This window comes from Colossoma macropomum, unplaced genomic scaffold (assembly GCF_904425465.1).
Source record: "Colossoma macropomum unplaced genomic scaffold, Colossoma_macropomum, whole genome shotgun sequence".
Taxonomy (NCBI): Eukaryota; Metazoa; Chordata; class Actinopteri; order Characiformes; family Serrasalmidae; genus Colossoma; species Colossoma macropomum.
Window position 1 is genome coordinate 21437810 of NW_023494809.1, and position 19384 is coordinate 21457193.

The 19384-nt window shown below is 39.9% G+C and overlaps 1 protein-coding gene across 2 annotated transcripts in view; it reads right to left on the reverse strand.

The window, feature by feature from the left end:
* Window positions 1-17326, reverse strand: part of flt1 (fms related receptor tyrosine kinase 1) — a 39934-nt gene extending 22608 nt beyond the window's left edge. The window contains exons 1-11 of one of the 2 annotated variants that reach the window (XM_036558115.1): window positions 17061-17326; window positions 12017-12113; window positions 11212-11423; window positions 9340-9464; window positions 5848-6010; window positions 5583-5719; window positions 5280-5451; window positions 5058-5175; window positions 4608-4777; window positions 4198-4345; window positions 215-2119 (exon numbers count right to left, since the gene is read on the reverse strand). In XM_036558115.1, coding sequence (XP_036414008.1) covers window positions 2098-2119; window positions 4198-4345; window positions 4608-4777; window positions 5058-5175; window positions 5280-5451; window positions 5583-5719; window positions 5848-6010; window positions 9340-9464; window positions 11212-11423; window positions 12017-12113; window positions 17061-17118 — 1422 coding nt within the window. In that variant the 5' untranslated portion in view covers window positions 17119-17326 and the 3' untranslated portion in view covers window positions 215-2097. Of the gene's footprint in view, window positions 1-214; window positions 2120-4197; window positions 4346-4607; window positions 4778-5057; window positions 5176-5279; window positions 5452-5582; window positions 5720-5847; window positions 6011-9339; window positions 9465-11211; window positions 11424-12016; window positions 12114-17060 lie in introns of those variants that run through there. The other variant, XM_036558114.1, reaches the window with a different exon arrangement.
* Window positions 17327-19384: the final 2058 nt, after the last annotated feature.

Sequence of the window (19384 nt, forward strand, 5' to 3'; positions counted from 1 at the left end):
CCAACACATATTTGTTTTCCCTTAATCATCCTCAAGGAGATACACTCATCCATGATTCTCACACCCACAGTCACAAAGTGTTTGTGTGCCCGCATACAGCATTGAGAACCTCAATCAGGGCAGAGATAATTTAAACCTACAATGGATGTCTCTCTTTCTAAACTCCCAATGGATCACATAAGTGATAAGTAGAAGCATTACAAACCCATACATGTCAGTGTATTTGATAAAGGGAACAGTTTATTTGGATGAAGGTCAATAATTAGATTAAACCTTCCATCAGTGAGAACTTAACATTAACAATTTCCGAAACCAAATAGATCATATTGTACACATAAATTCAAGCAGATTTCTAATATAAAAACACATACATTTGATATAACACAGATTTTAAACATTTATGAGCCTTCTTACACATTTGGCAATTACTGGCATTTACCATAAGTAAGTTAGTTGTATAAAATTATTAAATATTAGATTCATATATTACTCATAGAAAATCTGTATAAAAAGGATAAATCACATAGGGACAGACCCGTAAAGTGAGAAACCTGTTACACACACCCACAAACAAATGGGTACATATGGACCCTACACACAGACTCTTGACCACACAGACTCACATATGTATGTACACATATACACATGTACAAACAAACTCACTCAAACAGACGTATTCTTTCAGCACAAAACATGGCAACAGTAATACTCAGCATCGCCATGATCAGAGTAGGTTTAAAACAGAGTGACACGCATTGACATGGGATGAAAGGAGTCATTCATTTCTGACCCATAAAGCCCTACACAGCAGGCGCTCTGAGCCATCTCTAATATTGTTCAGGATGAAATTGCGAATTCCAAATCATGAGTAAACCACTCTCCTGGGCTCACACTGACATATTGATCCAGAATATGTCTTCATATATGAACTGAACTCACAGCTTTTGTGGATGTTAGAACTATAGAACAGACAGGATTGGGCTTGGAGACAGGCACGGTTCATACATCCATTATAGTACCACTCTAGGACACAAAAAAGCAAAAGCAGCTCCAGAAATGGTGGTAGGCAGTGTGTGGATGGAATTGCACTTTCTTCTGGCTCAAAAAATGTCTGACAGAGAGAGAAACTGTTAAAAAATAAAAAAATAAAAAGATCTTATCCAGATGGAGGTGGCAAGAATAAATTAGAAAGCAGTTCCAGGGTATGCAGATGTGGGCCAGTTTGCCCTGACCGCTCCTCATCCTCACCCCTTGGGAGCGGTGTCATATTGGTGTATCCCAGCATGCACCGCTGCAGGTCCGTGTCCTTGAAGCAGCTGCCATAGAAACCAGTCCAGACTCTCTCAGCAGGGTGCCACTGCCCTTTAGGTTGATTTTGTTGGTGGAGGTTGTGGGGTTTGTGGGTAGTGACAGTGGCAGGTTTCAGGGTTGAAGGGCTTGGTGGTTGAATACTGCATGGGTCAGGCTGCAGTGGAAGTACGGCAGGAGGGCAGATGAGAATATGCTGATGATGATGTCTCCCAGCACGCATAGCTGCAGGTGCATGAGGTATGGCCCTTTCCTTGAAATAGTTGCCATGGAAACAGTCCAGACTCTCTCAGCAGAGTGCCACTTAAGTGGGTTTTGTTGTTGGAGGTTGGGATTGGTGAGGACAGTGATGGTGGCAGGGTTCAGGGTTGCAAGGCTGGTGCTTCAACAATGTTTGGGTGGGGGTGCAGTGGAAAGGGGAGGAGGCAGGTGAGGATGGTGGTGAGGGGGTTGTTGGAGGTGCTGGAGGGGTTGGGGTTAGGGCGGAGGCTGTGAGGGGATAAGGGCCTCTCAAGAATAGATCAAGCCCTTGAGGAAGCGGCCTGTGCCACGTTTGAAGACGCAGGGACAATCACGCTGCTGGGAAGCCGACTCGCGTCGGGGCGGAAGCCAAACAACGAGAGGAAAAGCGCTCTGATTTTCGCACAGGAAGCCCGTCTGCGCCTCCTGCCCGGCTGAGATAAGAGCGTTGCCGTTCCCATGGCCGAGGCGCGGGCCCGTCCGAGCGCTCAGGGAGGCCCGTCCCGGCCCCCTCAGCGCCACTCTCCCTGCGCCTCCTCCGCCTCAGCGTCAGGCCAGCCGCACCGGGCTGCTACAAAGAATAAGGGCCTCAGTCAGGAGCCTGTGATCAGCTCGCAATAACACTCTCAAACACAACTTTCCATTCAGTAATGACATTTCTATACATTCAGTCTTATACATCATTCCATTTACCCACTTATGAAACCACTATTATATACATGTTCACCTTATAGTGACAAAAACAGTACTGAAATTATGATTTAAATGCATGTTTCATTTTACTCATGTTTCACATGAGTAAAATATACTACATCATCACATTATTGCAGGAAGTAAGGAAACGAAAAGAAAACAACACTGTGCTGATATAACATATTTTATATGTGGATATGATGAACACATTTAAACTAAGTAAATTCAAGGAAGTTTTTTTTTTTTTTGCAAAGAAAATTACATTTTTATATCATTGGCAGTTTATAACTCCTTAAACTCTAAAGACTCAAGGGAAGATGACTTCCACTTCTCACTCTTTTAACAACATAATGTGCATACTCAGTTCATGGTAGTTACCAAATAATACACTGCAGTTTTTGTATGTCTTAAAAGTTCAGTGGGTTAAGGAACATTGTATTATTAACAGCAAGTATTTTGATCAAGCTTAGTGGTTTGGTAAAGCTGAGTAAGACTCAAGGACTCTATTGCATCAGCCTATTTTGAGGTCCTTCCAAAAAAAAAGTGCCTTTTTCACTTCATTGACATTTCATTTTCAGCACTTTTCAGGAAGTGGGATTCAATAGTGTGCCCAAAGCATGAGCCAAGACAAAGGTCCATGGTCACAGCTCTCTGCTGTTGCCATGACAATGTGATAAGGGGATGCATGATGTTGAAATAAGCTTTTCTGTGGCCAGTAAAGGTGGAAGAGCATATGTAGGCGAGTATTTAAATAAGGTACACTAATAAGGTCAATGTTACCTCAGCATTTTGGAGAGGGTTGGATGCAAGAATGAAGTCAGTGAGCAAAGAGGTTTGACCCTTGGACCATTCTCTTAGGATGTGTGTGCTTGTGAGTAAGAATAGGAGTCTCGCTGGGTTGTTCTCTTGTGAATAGTGCTGGCTTGGCTTTTCTCATGAGAATGCTGAATAGTTTGTGTGTCACACATTAGAAAAGGCATGGCAGGATGCGCCTGAGCAATCAGAATAACAAACAGGCCGTATTCTGCACGGGAAGTTCATTAAATCATAGCGTTTGATTTAGAAACCAACAAATCGTGCTTGTAAGCCCGGAACTGGCCTCTTTTGAAGTGCTTTTTTCTGTGCTTTCAACTTTGGGTTACACTGAGTTCTATGACTGTACTAGGCACACTTTCATTCAAGTGCACACACACACACACTGACATACACGTGTACATACAAAAATGAATAGGCACACACACATGAAAGGCGTTCTTAACCATCTGTTCTGGAAGCTAAGAGGAAGCCCTGTCTGAACACATGCTGAAATAGACAAAACATGTCTCAGTTCACAAACAAACAGACACATACATAAGACACCATTCCTACAGACACAAGCAAAACAAACTAATCATACACTGTATGACCAAGTACAGTGTGAAAAGTGGCTAAGGGCTGATGGTTTGTGTTTACGTTTAAAACAGAAATGGCAGCAGGATATTACACAATGTCAGAAAGGAGTTCTCTAAGTTGTTTTAGTGTGGGAAATGTGAAGCATGCACAATTAACATGGTCTGTCTGCTTCTCTGCTATACGACTATAGCATACAGAAGTAATCACTTAATATTCAGCATGCAGCACAGCAGCATGAGAGTTTGTGAAAGCTGTTTCACCAGAGCCACAAATATTAAATGAAAAGCACTGAATGATCTAGTATTTTTTTTTCAGTCTTTTCTGCCAACGAACCTGACACAAGTAAATTAGCCCAGGAAAGAATAAAAGTACGGTTGAACTGTTCTTATCTGTTAGATAAAAAAAAACATGAAATAAAACTATTAGGCTTAGTCATTGATTCTAAAATGCAACTTCTGAGTATGCCCTAAATAAATACATGTAATATCTGTACCATTTCCCCATGCATAGGTTACCTGAATTCCCTATAATAGGTGTATTAGCTTAGATTGGCGATGTACTTACAGGCCTTTAGGAGGGCAGGGATGCCAAAACCATTGGATGCGAGATGGTGGGACACCTTGGGATGTGCAGCGGAGGGCTTGAATGCTGCTCCGCGGGACTGTCCTTGGGTCGTGTACCGCCACAGCTTTCTCCCCTATCCAAGGCTTCACTGTGAGTAAGACCAGAGTGACAGTGACTATGAGCTCAGAATACAACACAGGAACACAAACTTCATAAACATTTTCCTTTAATTTTACAAACATTAAAATATAAATTGATGACAAAATACATATAAATATACTTTTATATTTAATATTTATTGTTTAATTTACAGAGCTTGACAAGACATTCACAGACGTTTCATAACTTTCCATTGTCTGCAAATCCGCTATTAGACTGAAGAGTCAAACAGAATGAGCAAACAAGCTTACCATTCACCACAAGTGAGAGTGTGAGGTTCTGGTAAAGTCCAAACTGCTGGATGCCAGTGAGGATGGTGTAGACTCCTGAATCTTCCTCTGCAACATCTCGAATCACTAGAGAATAGCCATCCACGTGGTATCGTGAACATTGCTCAGCAGCCACCATCCCATCCTTCAACCTGGATATTATTCAGAGAAAGAAACTACATTAAAACAGAAAGCAGATCTCATCAATCTCAGTTACATTTGGAGACACCTTGCATGGATACAATATGCCATGTATTGACTCCTTTTTGCAAATATAGCATGTTACATTTATTTCTATGGTTATAGTATGTGACATGCTTTTTCTTAAATTGACTGATCCTTTACATGCTATATGTGACATGCTGTATCAACATTTTCTTGGACTTGACTCACTGTATTTAAGAGATTTTGTGGATTTCTGAATGTTCTTACCAGATAACCTCAGGCTCAGGGAAAGCCCGTAATTTCGGAGACAGGCGGAAGGATTTCTGTCCTGCATAAGCCTGTACCACTGGACGATCTCTGTACTTTAGCCTGATGAAAGGGCGGTCTGAGGAGCCAAAGACCAACAAGTCCATTAGACATGTACAGAACATCAAAGTCTTTAGTTTACTTACTGAAGTTGGTTCTTATGATGTGGAGTTTAAAACTTACCATAAACTATAACTGAAGAGTTTGCTTGTCGCTTTGCTGGACCACTTGCCACATTGCATGTGTACACTCCTTTGTCAGCCTTGCGCAGTTTATGTATAGTAAGAACGCTATAGAAGACCATGTTGTTTTTGCTTTTGGTAATACGCTTACTAATTGAAGCTGTACTATTGGCCTACAGGCAGAAAAGAACATAGACCATAAGATAGTGATCATGCACAAAGGCTGACTACATTATGGCAAATTTATTTACATTAAATACTCTTACATAAGAAGCTGGATTATGTGGAGGTGTATTTAACTAACCTGCCCAGGGTAAGTCCAGCTAATGGACACCCTGGAGTTCCACTCAGCTGTAACGGTGCAGTTCAAGGCCAGCAACTCTCCCTGGAGAGCTTGAACCAAGCCAGTGTTGTTCAAATACACATCCTGGATCTTATTCACTAGAGACCCCAGAAGAAAAAGAAAGATGAAACACAGGGTAAATGAAAGTAAAAGTGAACCAATGAAAGGAAACATGCCAGAGCATTTCGAGATTATAACATGCTTTTAGCCAACTCCATTCTCATACCTGGTCTGTGGGTCAAAAACTTATTGCTGTATGTAATCCCATTGATGACAGTTTCACAGTAGAAAAGACCAACGTAGAAGTATGTGGGGCTGCGGATGACAAAGCCCCGTCTGCTGTTCCAAATGACGTTTCTCTGATCAGTGCCAAGTTTGTGCTTAGGAAACTGTTAAGATCAAAACAGGAATCAATCAACTCAACAAGAAATCCTTGCAACTGACACCCAAGAGTTTTAGGCCTCATTCACCAACCATTTATGCAGTTTTCATGAAGATTCTGCCATTTACCAATGTTTACTTATTTGGCATTTGTTTTTAGGTAAGAACAGAACCTACGCACACTCAAGAGCATAAAGATGCATACAATTCTGTGGTTTATGAAGACGTCATGAATCTGACGAAGACTATCTTATGACCTTTCTCAAGAACAATTTAAAAAAAAAAAATTAAAAAAAAATAAACATTTCCTCTAATTTTACAAACATTGAAATATATATTGATGACAAAATACACAGAAATATACATTTATATTTAATATATATTGTTTAATTTACAAAGTTTCACAAGATATTCACAGACTTCAGTGAATGAGACCCACTTTCACAACTTTCATAACTTCCCCAAGATTTTGGTCAATGAGGCCCATTGTTCTAAACGTAAAAATGAGTCATGTCATCATTGCACAAAGCATTGGTGATGTACATCTCATAACGCAAAACTTGAATCTGTTCAACCGCGTTGATGCGAAACAGGATGGTAATTTAATGCCTGTGATGTTGAAAAGGACAGGTTTGATAACAAGGCACTGTCTGTCTGAAATTCTTGGAGAGTTGTGCTATGATTTTGTTTTCTTCCATGTTCATTGGAGGAAATGTTTACTAGAGGTGCTGTGACAGCTTGGAAGTGTCCTGCCCTTTCTCAGGGGAACAGGTGGACGCCTACTGCCCAGAGTGAACAGGTCAAATACCCCCCCCCCGTGCAGCGTGCTAAGTAAGCCCTTTTCCCATGCAGGTCTTATATATATAGCCAATGAGTCCTGCTAACATCTTTCATTTTAGGCCATTCCATAAGACGGTTGCACACCTCGCCCCACCACAACACAACTAGCCCTTGTACGGAGCCTGAGAAGGTTGAGGATGTGGAAACGTGACTCCAGTCCATCTCCTCACATCCTGTTACTACGGGATATAGACACTGCGGCTGGGGCTCTCAGGTCAACCTCTGGAAGGGCCCCCCTGTACACTTTCACAGCTTCTGTGAGAGCACAGCCTCCAGGGTATTGTTCCCCATGCAAGAGGTGCGAGATTAAAGATAATCGGGTGAGCACATCCTTTCCGGAAAAAAACACTCTAGCAGCGTGTAACAGTCCAAGTTTTAGAAGGGGGTGGAGGCGGCTTTGTATTTTTAGACTGATTACCTTTTTGACTCTGTGCATAGGGTCAAGCAGGACGTAAACAGAGCAAAACTGAAATTAAATGCAAAGCTTTTTCAGGCCAAAGGGAGGAGAGGGATGTCATATCGATGGCATATCCCCAAACAGCTCCCATCCTGAAAGTGGAGCCAAAGGCAGTGCAAGGGGAACTGGTCGTTTTGCTCTTTTCCGCTTCCCGTCCTCATCTGAAACTCATCCTGAAATGCTTCAAAAGTTTTAAAAACTCTCAGGGGTATCTATTGGCCTAATATTATTACAGTTTTGGTGAGGATGCGACGGATTCAATCACACTTGGTTAAGTCATTCCAGCTAACTGAGTGAATCAAGCCCACCAGCTGTGAAAGACATCAGCCTGCATGTGGCAGCCAACACTTCCCCAGGCAGAAGGGCATGGGGAGGGGGGCACTTTGACCCCCACATCCTGTCTCCATCTCCGGGGCTGAACACAGTGCCAACAAGACAGAGGAAGCCGGGGGCGCCGCTCTCTCTCCACCCGCTGGCATTAGACAGGTATATGTGTCACAGAGGCCTTGAAGGATACTGCTCTATACACAAACACACACACTCGCACGCATCCACACTCATGCAAACAGGTCTGATGGAAAGTTAAAGACATGGACAATAGCTGATTTGTGAAAGAAATGGGAGCTTATTCCTCCCAGCTTATTACCACCAGCAGGGGAAGAACCTAATTCACAAAAGCATTTTAAGAAAAATTATGTTTTAAAATATCATTTCCCCTAAATGCAGACAGAAAAAAGCTAATAAAATGTATTACTTAAAAAAAACTTTAGAATTTTTTAACTTTGTTCTTACCACTTCTTTTAAAAAATAATTCCAAGAACATATGTTCAAACTCCTTGAATACGTCTTACAGTAGCCTAACCCCTGTCTTTGTCTGAAAAACTGTAACTTGTGTGTGATGAAATGAGGTGATCAGCTATTAACATCTGGGAATGTTTTTTTCCAAGTCCATTTTTTTTTCAATTCAGAATTGGACAAAAATATTCTTAAGAACCTATCCTGAGCAAGCTGTCTTGAACAAGTCTTAACCCTAATAATGTATTTGTCTTAAGACTCAATTTTTTTTCTTTCGAAAGCTTTAATGAATCTAGGCCAAAATTGTAGCAATGGATATCCAGATGGATCAGTATAGGAAAGTGGTTCCTAACTCTGGTCCAGGAGTACCACTGCACTGCACATTTCAGTATTCTGACTGCCCTACCACACCTACTTCAACTCAGGAAGGGCTTGTTAATTATGATTAGATAAGGTGTGTGAGATCAGAGCAAACACCAAAATGTGCAAGGCAGGGTTACCCCAGGATCAGGTTGGGAAGCACTGGTGTAAGAGCTGAGAGGAGGAGTTGGGTAAGGAGAAGCATGATTGTGGGGTCAGGTTAGGATTGTTATGATGAAAATGGGTACAGCAAACTCATGAAATGAGAGGGAGGAGAGGAGAGGATAAGGTTCATGCGAGAGGAAGAATTGTACTGTGATAAGTATTACACAGTAGTTGCTGGGTGGAGATACCGATGATACCGACGTTAAAACCACTGTTGTACCTTTGTGGGTACATTTGCATTATTTGTACCTTAATGAATGGAAAATATACCTGCACATGTACCTGCACAGTACCTTTATTTCTAACAGTGTAGGCAAAACTACTTTCTAGGACTTCGCAAGACAAGGAACTTTTAAAGCTAAACAGCACTGACAGAAGAACCTTGAGAATCCAGACAGCAAAAGTAGAGAACGATATGTGGGTTACCTGTAGACAAAATGATTAAGCAAAAGGAGGAAAATGAAAAACGGAAGAGAGGAAGACATTGGGTGGGGAGGCATGTTAATACTAAGGTAGAGGGTCCTGACCATGTTAAATATGATGTTGATGCTTGATGATGACAAATGGTTGATGGCTGACCAAGATGGGCTGTTGTGTCAAAGAACATGACACATGTTCAAGACCTTTTGGATGGATTTTCATTGTTTGCAAGTAGCTTGTAAAAGGTTACTTAAAGAGTGATTTTGACAGCAAACTGGAGAAGCCAATAGAGGTACTCACTTTGATCAATGAGACTTTGGTGTCCGGGTCAGTGACTCTGCAGGGAAACACTAAGTTTTTTCCTTCCTGCATGTAGACCACGTCTGGAATCTCTTTCTGCACCTTCACAAATGGCCGCTGGCTATCTGAAACCCAAACACTGGGGTCAGGAACAAACAGATACACTTTCTTTTGGGTACATACAAAAACACACACACACATACACACACACAAACAAATGATTGCTGACAACAATTCAGAGTCAGCAAGAAGAAAACAAAGACACTGTTTGCAAGTAATCAAAAGCTTTTTCTGTGTTGTTTCCAGGCTTGCTTGCACTTTATTCTGCAGCTGGAACTTTCTTGTGGCATTGAAAGGGCTTGGGTGTTGCTTGCTCCATTGTTTATTACTGCAGCATTATTAAAAGAAAGAAAAAAATCTCTGAACATTTTAACAAAAGTACCCCAAGGACCGCTGGACGCAGGCCTTCCTTGATGCGCTTTGATTCCATCTAAAGGAGGGAGGGACGAGCTTTATGGACATGGTCACAGGAGCGATTGATGGCCCTCAGGGGCCCTGTTGGCTGACCAGGGGCTGTACCTACTGACCTAAGGGCCCCAGCTCTGTGCATAGCCTCCACTGTCACTTCACTGGGGACAAACCCACCAGCCTCTTCTGCCTCTACCCCCTCACACTCTATATGTTAAAAACAAAATATAGTGGGAGCTATTTTTTAACACATAAGTGTGTCCAGTAGGTACAGGGCAATTAGTTGTTCCCATTATAGTTTTAATTTTATACTCTGGTATAAAACCCAATGATAATCATACCATTTTAAAATTTGTGTAATTAAAATAGCCATGTATTATTACCATCTTTTTTAAAAAGGCATGTTGGAAGTACCAGGACATACCTACTGCTACAGTCTCCTTGTAAAACACTCTAAATAACAACACTTACACTGTAAACTTTTCAGATTTGAACAGTAAACAGTATCAGTGCTGTTGATAATTTCAGATTTATTTTAATTGTTGCTTATTTTTTGGTGTTCTAAAGAAACATGAGAGGTTCAATAAAATATTACCAATATCTGTAATGAAATTTTGAAACTTTTGAAATATGTTCAGTATATTTTCTTAATATTTAATTTATTAATAGTTATTACCAATATAATATAATTATTCATAATTACAGGAAAAACTGAATGTTGGTCACTGACTTTTTTTTTTTATTTTCCTTTTGAACCCAATGACGTGTTTTAACGACGCAATCTGTCAGATTTATGTTGTGATGTGGTCTGACAGAAAAATGTTTCAACAGAGATAATACACAAAAAGCGTGTTCTTAATTAAATATAAGTTTCAAGAATGCTGCACCTACCACACTGACCCCCCACCACCCTAACATCAACACATGCTCAACCCTACTCTGCCAAGAAGACATCCCATCCCCCATTTGTCCCTTGCCAGCCCCCCCAGAGCAGCACAGGATGCTGCCAGCGAGGCTGAGAGAAGGAGATAACGCTGGTGCCCTGGGAAAGGCTGCCCAGGAGCTTAGCCTTTCGGCAGCTGGGACTATTTCTGTCCCACTCTAAGGTGGCACGTAAATGAAAGTTACAGGTTATACATAGACAAAAAGTGGGGGGAGGATGGACTATGCCATAAAAAAGAAAAAACAAGACAGCAAGAAACCATGCCAAATACACACTTAGTAGGATGTGCTGCTCTGGGGAAAAATGGTGTTTAGATATTATTGGCTTCCTTTGGCTTCCTGTTTAGCCTTAACAAATAGAAGCGGTCAGTGAGAAGGAAGGCCATTATAGCAGGGTTTGAATTAGATGATTATTGCTATTATTACCATACAGCCACATGAACAGCACATGAAGCCTCTTACCTGTGATGTAGACATAGATGGAAGTATGCTTGCGCTGCTTGTGGACATAACGGCAGCGGAAGGAGCCTGTATGCTGGGCTAATGCAGGGCTGAGAATCAGTCGGCTACAGTACTGACTTGCATGCTTTCCACAGCGGGATTCCTCTACACGGGCACCTGGATAGTCCTTGGGCACTCCAGAGGGAAAATCCCACTTTAGGTCCCACCGACCCCTAAACACCAGATATACACTTATATAAAGACTCTTACAACCCGCAACATGATAAAGCTGCACTTTTGCACTGCTTGACTCAAACATCAAATGTCACTAACACTTTAATCACAGTAAATCATCATCTCATCTTGTCTTGAACTGCACAGTTATTAACATTCAACCAAAATTTGCTTTGTGCATTGTCTTCATTATATAATTCACATTTTGTACATTTTAGTTTTTTAAGTAATTACGAATCAGACCAAAAATTATCAAACTGATAAATCTGGAGATTTAATAATGCACTGAATAATTTCCTAAAGAAATGTAATTTAATACAATCATTAATAAGTCAGAGATGTACATCACTAGTTAGTTTACACCTTCTGGATGTTTTTAACTGCTGGATCTTAAGGCACATGTTATTCAGTGCCATAATCAGTGATTCCAGCATGGCTTCAAAAAGTCACTTTCTAATATTTTGCATGAAACATTCTGACATGTGCTAAATGAGTAATTCATGCCCCTGGTCTACTGATTTTTACATCAATGACCCAGCTGCGTAACTCTGCACCTGTCTCTAGACCTCGTGAGTGATTATGGGTTGCGCACCTGCAGTTCAGCTGGAGTGTCTGGTTCTTCTCCAGGACAAGCTGTTTGTCATTCACATCCAGAACCGGAGACCTGAACCTTCCTTTAGCTTCTAAATCTGTCAGAAAAATAGGAAAACATGCGTCTTTAACAGCTGTTGTGTAAGTCAAACTAAAAACATTTATACAGTCTGTTCTTTTGAATGTTTAATGTTTTACGTCAACTTTAATGACCAAGTTTAAGAACACATTCTATGACATTTATCATTTATTAACAAAGACATGTAACAGCTCATGCTCGATTACTGACTACAAGCCAGTACCATCTGATCAGATAATTTGCTCAAAATTACATTATATTACATTAATTAGAATTTCACTATTGACCAAGTAAAGTCAAAAAGTGCAATAAAGTAAAACATGATAAGCTTGACCCAAAATTCTTTAGGAGCAAATAAAATGTACAATGTTATTGCATATAAAATGAAAACAACCACAACACTTAAGTGCACATGCATGTAGCAGGACAGCTATGATGCAGCCTACATCAGTTCAAATGTATAGCCTGTTGTAGGCCTACTGGACAATACATGCAAACATAGCTGAAGTATTTTCTAAACAAAATGTACAATATGAAGACCAGGCCACTGCCACAAACGCATGGAGTCTTTCTCTATTTAAACAGACTTCATACATAGTTAACCTGGCTGATATCATTTCCTGATACTCTATGGTCCTTGGTCACAACGTGTTCCCAAACCTTTCCTAAATATATCCTGGACTGGAGAGTTACTATAGGGACTATTGTTGGCTTCTTTCAGCATTGTCTAAGCTAAAGTCATATCATCATTTCCTTGCCACTATTCACACATGGCGTGCGGGCCATTTGCCCATACATTAAGCTACTGTTGAAAGAGGGAAGCTGGGTCAATTAGTCCAGGCTTTCACAGCTCCAGGCATGGACACACACTACCCCACTCAGTTTAGTGTTTCCCCTGCACTAACACATCTGATCCAGCTTATCAGATACTGATCAAACACTTCAAGAGCTGAATAAAGGTTGCTGCGGCTTGGGCATCGCTTTGTTTCAAAATGATGTGTGGAAATGTACATGATGAAAAAAACAGCATGACTTTACATAATTAGTGAGAAACATGCATTTACACATTTGCATTTATCTGCCCTATACCTGCCTATAGTCCTTCTGAATGTCACTGGACCCACTAAATTATGAAGTCATTAAGTAATCGAAATACAAATGTCCCTACATGCAACTATTTTTTCCCATATAGAAAAAACGCTTAGACCTGAGGTTCCTTATTTGTGCACAAAGTCAGGGGTCTATTCAGTCTAAAGCAATTTTGCCCACTCACACTGAAGTTCACATATCATCGCTGTTGGAGCAAAACCTTGTATCTCCAAAATGGTAACTTTACAGGCAAAGGCAAAAACATTCTTTATTTTTAATGTAAATTAATGTAATAAGATTTTTTGTAAGTAATCCTGGACCATTTCTATTGGTCCACTCATGATGAAATACCGACAATGTCAAAGGCAGCTAGTATTTTTAAATTATGTAAAATGGAGATACTATACAGCGTCAGTATATTTAAGGGAACAGTGAAAAATACAACCTTTAATTCTAAGGGGTAAAGCAAGGTTAATGAGCAGTTTATGGGAAAATGAATTTCAACTGGGGAATTGGGGCAAACATACGATATGGGCTCTTGAAGGCGCTTCCTCCTTCAGCCTGTCTGCTCTGTGATTACAGGAGACGCTGAGCTCGTCTTTCATCACAGTTGATGTTTTGTTAGCTAAATTTAGGGTTGCCATCTCAACACTGTAAAATTCCCGGACACTCGATCAGTAAGTTCAGCAGACAGGTAGCTATGACGGGTAGGTATGCAGTCCAAGTAGATAAATGTCTGTTCAGTCTTAGTTATTACGTTGCAGTGCTGCCCAATGCTTAAATGTCACCAGCCGTGCACCTGTTCCAAACTGTCTTTATGCTGAGGCTAATCTTAACCAATCAAACACGTTCTTTGTACAACTTACTAGTTAATGGTCTGGCTGGATAAAAAGCCGCAGTTTAAACTTCATAAGAACTACTAACATATGAAAATGTTTGGATTCCTGGACATTTTGTATCTAGGAATGGAACTGTTTTTGTTTTTTCTTTCCTGGACCGACAACCAAAAACCTGGACAATCCAAGGAAATCCTGGACGGATGGCAACCCTGAGTTAGCTAACAGATAGCTAGTAAAAAACTGCAGCCTTAGCTACAGCAGACCCCTATGTTGAAAAGACGCCAGACGTTAATGTTGTAAGGAATAGCTGTATTTTTAGCTATGAAATTTACATGCAGATGAAAGAACTCAGTTTAGTTCTTGGCTAACTTACCTGGATTCAGATGAGCCATCTGTTTTGAGTTAACTTACCACTCCACGCTAACGCGCTAATTTAGGTTAGCAAGATAACGTTAACCTAGCCGATACTAAAAGAGGAAGAATGATTAATATGTTAACTACGTTTAACTAACACTGAAATTATCTGGGATTTGCTCTGCTTCAAACACCCAAACGAGACAACTTCATTAGCTATATAGCTCTGCTAAGATAACCTTAGCTAGATAAATTCCCTTGGAACTCATGTTAATGTACCAGGGGCACGCAAAATAAACATGAGCTAAGAGTGGATGTTAATTTTTCAGACTTAGCTAGGTTATAATGACTTATTATCAGTTAGATAATATGTTTTAGGACAATAATTGTAAAAATGACGACTATAAGTATTAAACTGTTTTTCTCAGCTGTGACGGTTCAACTAACCATTTGCTCAGGCTTGCGCTGATCCGTTAAGTGTCCGTTAAATTTTGAATTTGAAATAAAAGCGCGCGCGTGGGAAGCAGCAGGGCCGTGATGATCGGATTATTCCACAGTCAGTACAGGACGGAGTCCGCTCAGATCTACATCTTACATTTAGAAAAGTGATGGGAACAAAATAAGACATTTCAGAAAGTGGAGGCTGGTGACCCTGTGTCCCAGCGAGAATGGGACCAGGACTACTCAGAGCTGTAGTCAGGGGTATCCAGGTCTGGATATCAGTTCACCATGGACCAAACGGTAAATGCCATGAAAACATGTATTATAATAGATAAATTACCAGGTCAGATACTGGTTTAGCTTGAGGTCCACTCACCATCAGCGTAGGTTTATATACAAAAAAAACCAACCCATTTTTACATGCCAATTTCCCAAACCTCTTTTTGTCCCACAGAATTAAACAAGGTGTTTTAAATTTAAATGTTCATACGGTCATATGCAAAAGTTTGAACTCCCCTGGTCAAATTACAGGTTTTGTTGATTTTCTAACTAAAAATAAGTTCACACATCCTTTATGGGGAAACATTTAAATATGACATTTTCTGCAAGTTGTAGTGCACGATTTTTATTTGTTTGCTGAGTTTAACATATTGGGAGAAGAATAAAAACAAAAATTTAATTTTTGCACAGGCCACATTTTATGTTTTATTTTTTCCCTAAGAAGATGTGTAATTATTTTCACAAAATCAACAATTTGACAAGGGGGCGCCTAGAATTGTGAGCACAACCCATTAACTTGAGCTACTTTTTTGAAGTAAAAAAAGTGTAAACAGCAAGCATTTTTTTAAACATGGTGAACTCTTCGTGAGAACTCGATTTTTTTTCTAATTGTATTCCGGCTTGCCCCGCCCCCCATACTATAATTGGCTAGTAGTGCCTCGCCCCTGCCCTGCGATTGGCTAGTACTTAATTATCTTATGCAGTCCCCTTTTTTCAGCGCTTGCCGCAATGCAGGTGGGAAAAAAAATAATCAGCGCCAGGAGTTCCCACCTCATTTCCTCCTCTCTGTTTTAGCTATAAGTTGCTGATTGGCGGTGCTTCCTGCGCACTCCATAGTTTCCTGGAGGTGGTCATGACCCAGCACAGGAGTCATTTATACCAGAACTTCCATTTTATAAAGTGATCAGGGCTCAGGAAACAACGCCCTGTCCGATCCAACCAAACACCCAAAAACACATAGAGGTAGGTACGAGAGCCTAAAGCCATTCTCAAGTATAAGTTCCACTTATCCACTACTGCAATGAAGTAATGACTAAAGTAGCAGTAAAAGTAGCTACCAAAAATCAGTTTGAGCAAAAAGTAGCCAAAGTGCAGAGAATTCAGTGGATCTTCTCAGTATTTATCAGCATAGGAAGTTTATTAGGCTCTGTTGTTCTTTTGGTCAAAAATAATATGCTAAAGCTCCAAAGTGAGCAAAAACATAGTAAAAATAGATTACTTTCCTTATAAATAAACTTGACAGGTCAAATTTTACAATTTGAAAAAAAAAAAACTAACAAAAGTATAAATCCAACAGAACTGTACTTAAGTACATGGAATTGATTGATTGGAACGGGTTTCTAATGTGCCCTCCGAAATTATTGGCAAAACACAGTTATTGGCACCCCTCAAACTTCTTAGTAACAATATCGCATTTACATATATTCATATTTGAAAGTACTCCAAGTACTCCAAGAAAAAATCTGCATGTAAATGAGAGAATGGAAATGAAGTGATAAAAATCCAAAAGTATTCTCATTTCCGTTTCAATGCTTAAAGCTTATGAGTCATGACCAGATCAGTGACCATATTAATCATACTCAACTCACTCTGAGTTCATTATGCACCTGCTGCTGAATTGTGCTTAAAGGAATTTAATATGCCAGATTTTTATGACATTGCTTTCAAGTCAGTGCAAATGAAGATGCATTTCAAGGATTAGGCTGCAATATTTCATGATATACGCATAATGTGTAATGTAACATATAAAATGAACTTGAACCTTCATATCGTGTGTATACGTGACACTGAGCAAGTACTAACATTCCAAACCTATTACTTAACAGGCATTTAGTAGGAAGTGAAAGTGTTTACCCACCGATTGAAACAACATTTCAAGCAAAAAATATGAATATTTCAAATTTTAAACATCGCAGTTGAGGTTTGTGCATCACTGAAGTCCTGTCAGCGCGCTCTGCTCTTACCTTTGGCTAGTACGCAGCTGGACAGTCCACACAGCATCACCAACAACAGCTCCAGCATGGTTTCAGTGGGTGGCAGACGATCCTCTGTGTGGGGGGAGAAAAGTTGAGTGAAGGCACACAGTGCAGCCGTGCTGCTCCAGGTGATCAGTAATGAGGAGTGAGCAGTAATGTGCAGTAATGTGCCTGACTCCCCCTTTGCTCTGGCCTGTGGGTGGAAACTGGGCTGAGCTGCTGGACAGCCTGCAGAGGTGGGAAAAATGCAGGAACTCCACACACACTCTTGTCCATTGTGGCTGTGGGCTGGGATTTATTCAGTTCACACGGCTGGCGGGAGCGCGCACGGATAAGGGGGCGCACAGGGAGCGCGCACTGAGACCAGATAGCGCTTTCAATTTTACTTTTATTTTATTCAGTTCATTCTTCATTTAATTTCATTTAAACGGGTCCACATCAATAAAATCTATAACATCAAGACCCAACATATATAATAAACAATAAATATGTTATATATTTAATTTGTGTGGAACCATCTGAATCAATTACTCACTGTTCATATGACTGTACATTTGTAACACTATTAGGCACCACATACCCTAAAAGGTGCCACATAGATGAACCACTTTTGGTTCCCTAAAGAACCATGTTTAAAAAAGACATTTGTGAGAACCTTTGCATAATACAAAGCTTCTATACCAGGTTAAAAGTTATTTTCAGAACCTTTACATTACATGGAAGTTCTTTCAACTTTAAAAAGGTTTTTCACACCTACTCATCTAATTTACCAAAATAGTTTTTGAAGGAACTATTTGTTGAAAGGCTTGTGTTGGGGAACCACAAGTGCTCTTCTATGACACTAAAATTGTTTCTGACACCTTTATTTAGTTAGAGTGTAACTATTTTTTTGTATATGCTGGTTTGAGCTATTTTATCAACGCATTAAATTCCAAGGACCCATCCGTGACTCCAGACTTCAGTTCCTCGCTCTCACAACTACACAACATTCATATTAGTTTCATATTAGTTACAGAATAAGTCATGGTAGTTACTGGATAATAAGCCTAAAGAACCAAATAGGTCTGTAGTTTAAAGGTAGTTTCACCCACTCCCACTACTGCATAATTCAGTCATAATTCAGGTGTGAAATGCTCCATTCTGAAGATACATACTCAGACTTGTTCACAGTGGTGGTGATAGGAACCAGATGTCCAAAGAGTTCAATGCCTCTAAAAGCTTCTTTACAGAATTATTACATTAAATGCTTTATGAATATGCTGCCTGAGGCCTGAGACATTGTTCCACTATAGTTTTCAGATAAGGTTTTGGCCTACAATTTTTTTTTTATTTCATATGAAGGAGATACAGGTAGGTTGCTGTAAAGCAAAATACTTCCCAAATATTTTTTTCAGATTTAGCACTATTTTACCATCACCAACATTACATACAAAAACTCATATTAACTCAATGCAGAGCATTTCAACCCTTGGTTTCTATCATCACCACTCTAAAGAAAACCTAAGTCAGTGCAGCATTTCGCATTAAACCATTCTGAATGACTTTGTTTACATGTCAGTGAATAGGAAATTGAGACATTTTGAAAAGCTCTTGAAGGAGTTATACAATTTAGGGATCATCACCAGACTTACACTGCCACAGCTTAATGGGGACTAATCTGATTCAAGTAAATTCAAAGCACTATTTTTTATAAGCACACTGCATTGGACAGCATAACCACGCCAGATACAATAATCAACCTCATACTAAACACTAGATGACACACACATACTGAAACGTGCAGGAGAAGAGATGGCACTGCAGTTGCTTCCAGTGTATGAAACAAGCAATGGAAAAAACAGACAGTGTATAAGCAGGAATAAAATGATCAGACAAATATTATTAAGAATGAAATATCTGCACTGTTAATAATGAATGACTATTGACTTGTGGCTAAAGTGATGAAATCCTGAAACAAATATGCTCTTTAGGATGTGTTAAAGTATATTATTATAAAATCTACATGAACATGCTGCTAAAAATAAATCTGCTACTTGCAAGGGAACTCAAAGTAATACAGATGAGAAGAGTAAAAAACTGAAAGATACACAACGGATTGAAATGAAAAACTGAAGGGTTTCGCAGTGAGGCTCATTTACGTTTGCTATTTAGGTTGTACCTAGTGGCTGTGAAGTATATACACCCAAAAGAAATGCTTTCTAACAGGTAAACTATAATAAAAGTATGTATGCTCACACAAACTCACACAATCACAAATTACAGATTCAAAGTAATATAGCACCTCTGTTTAATATAGTTCTAGTATTTGAAAT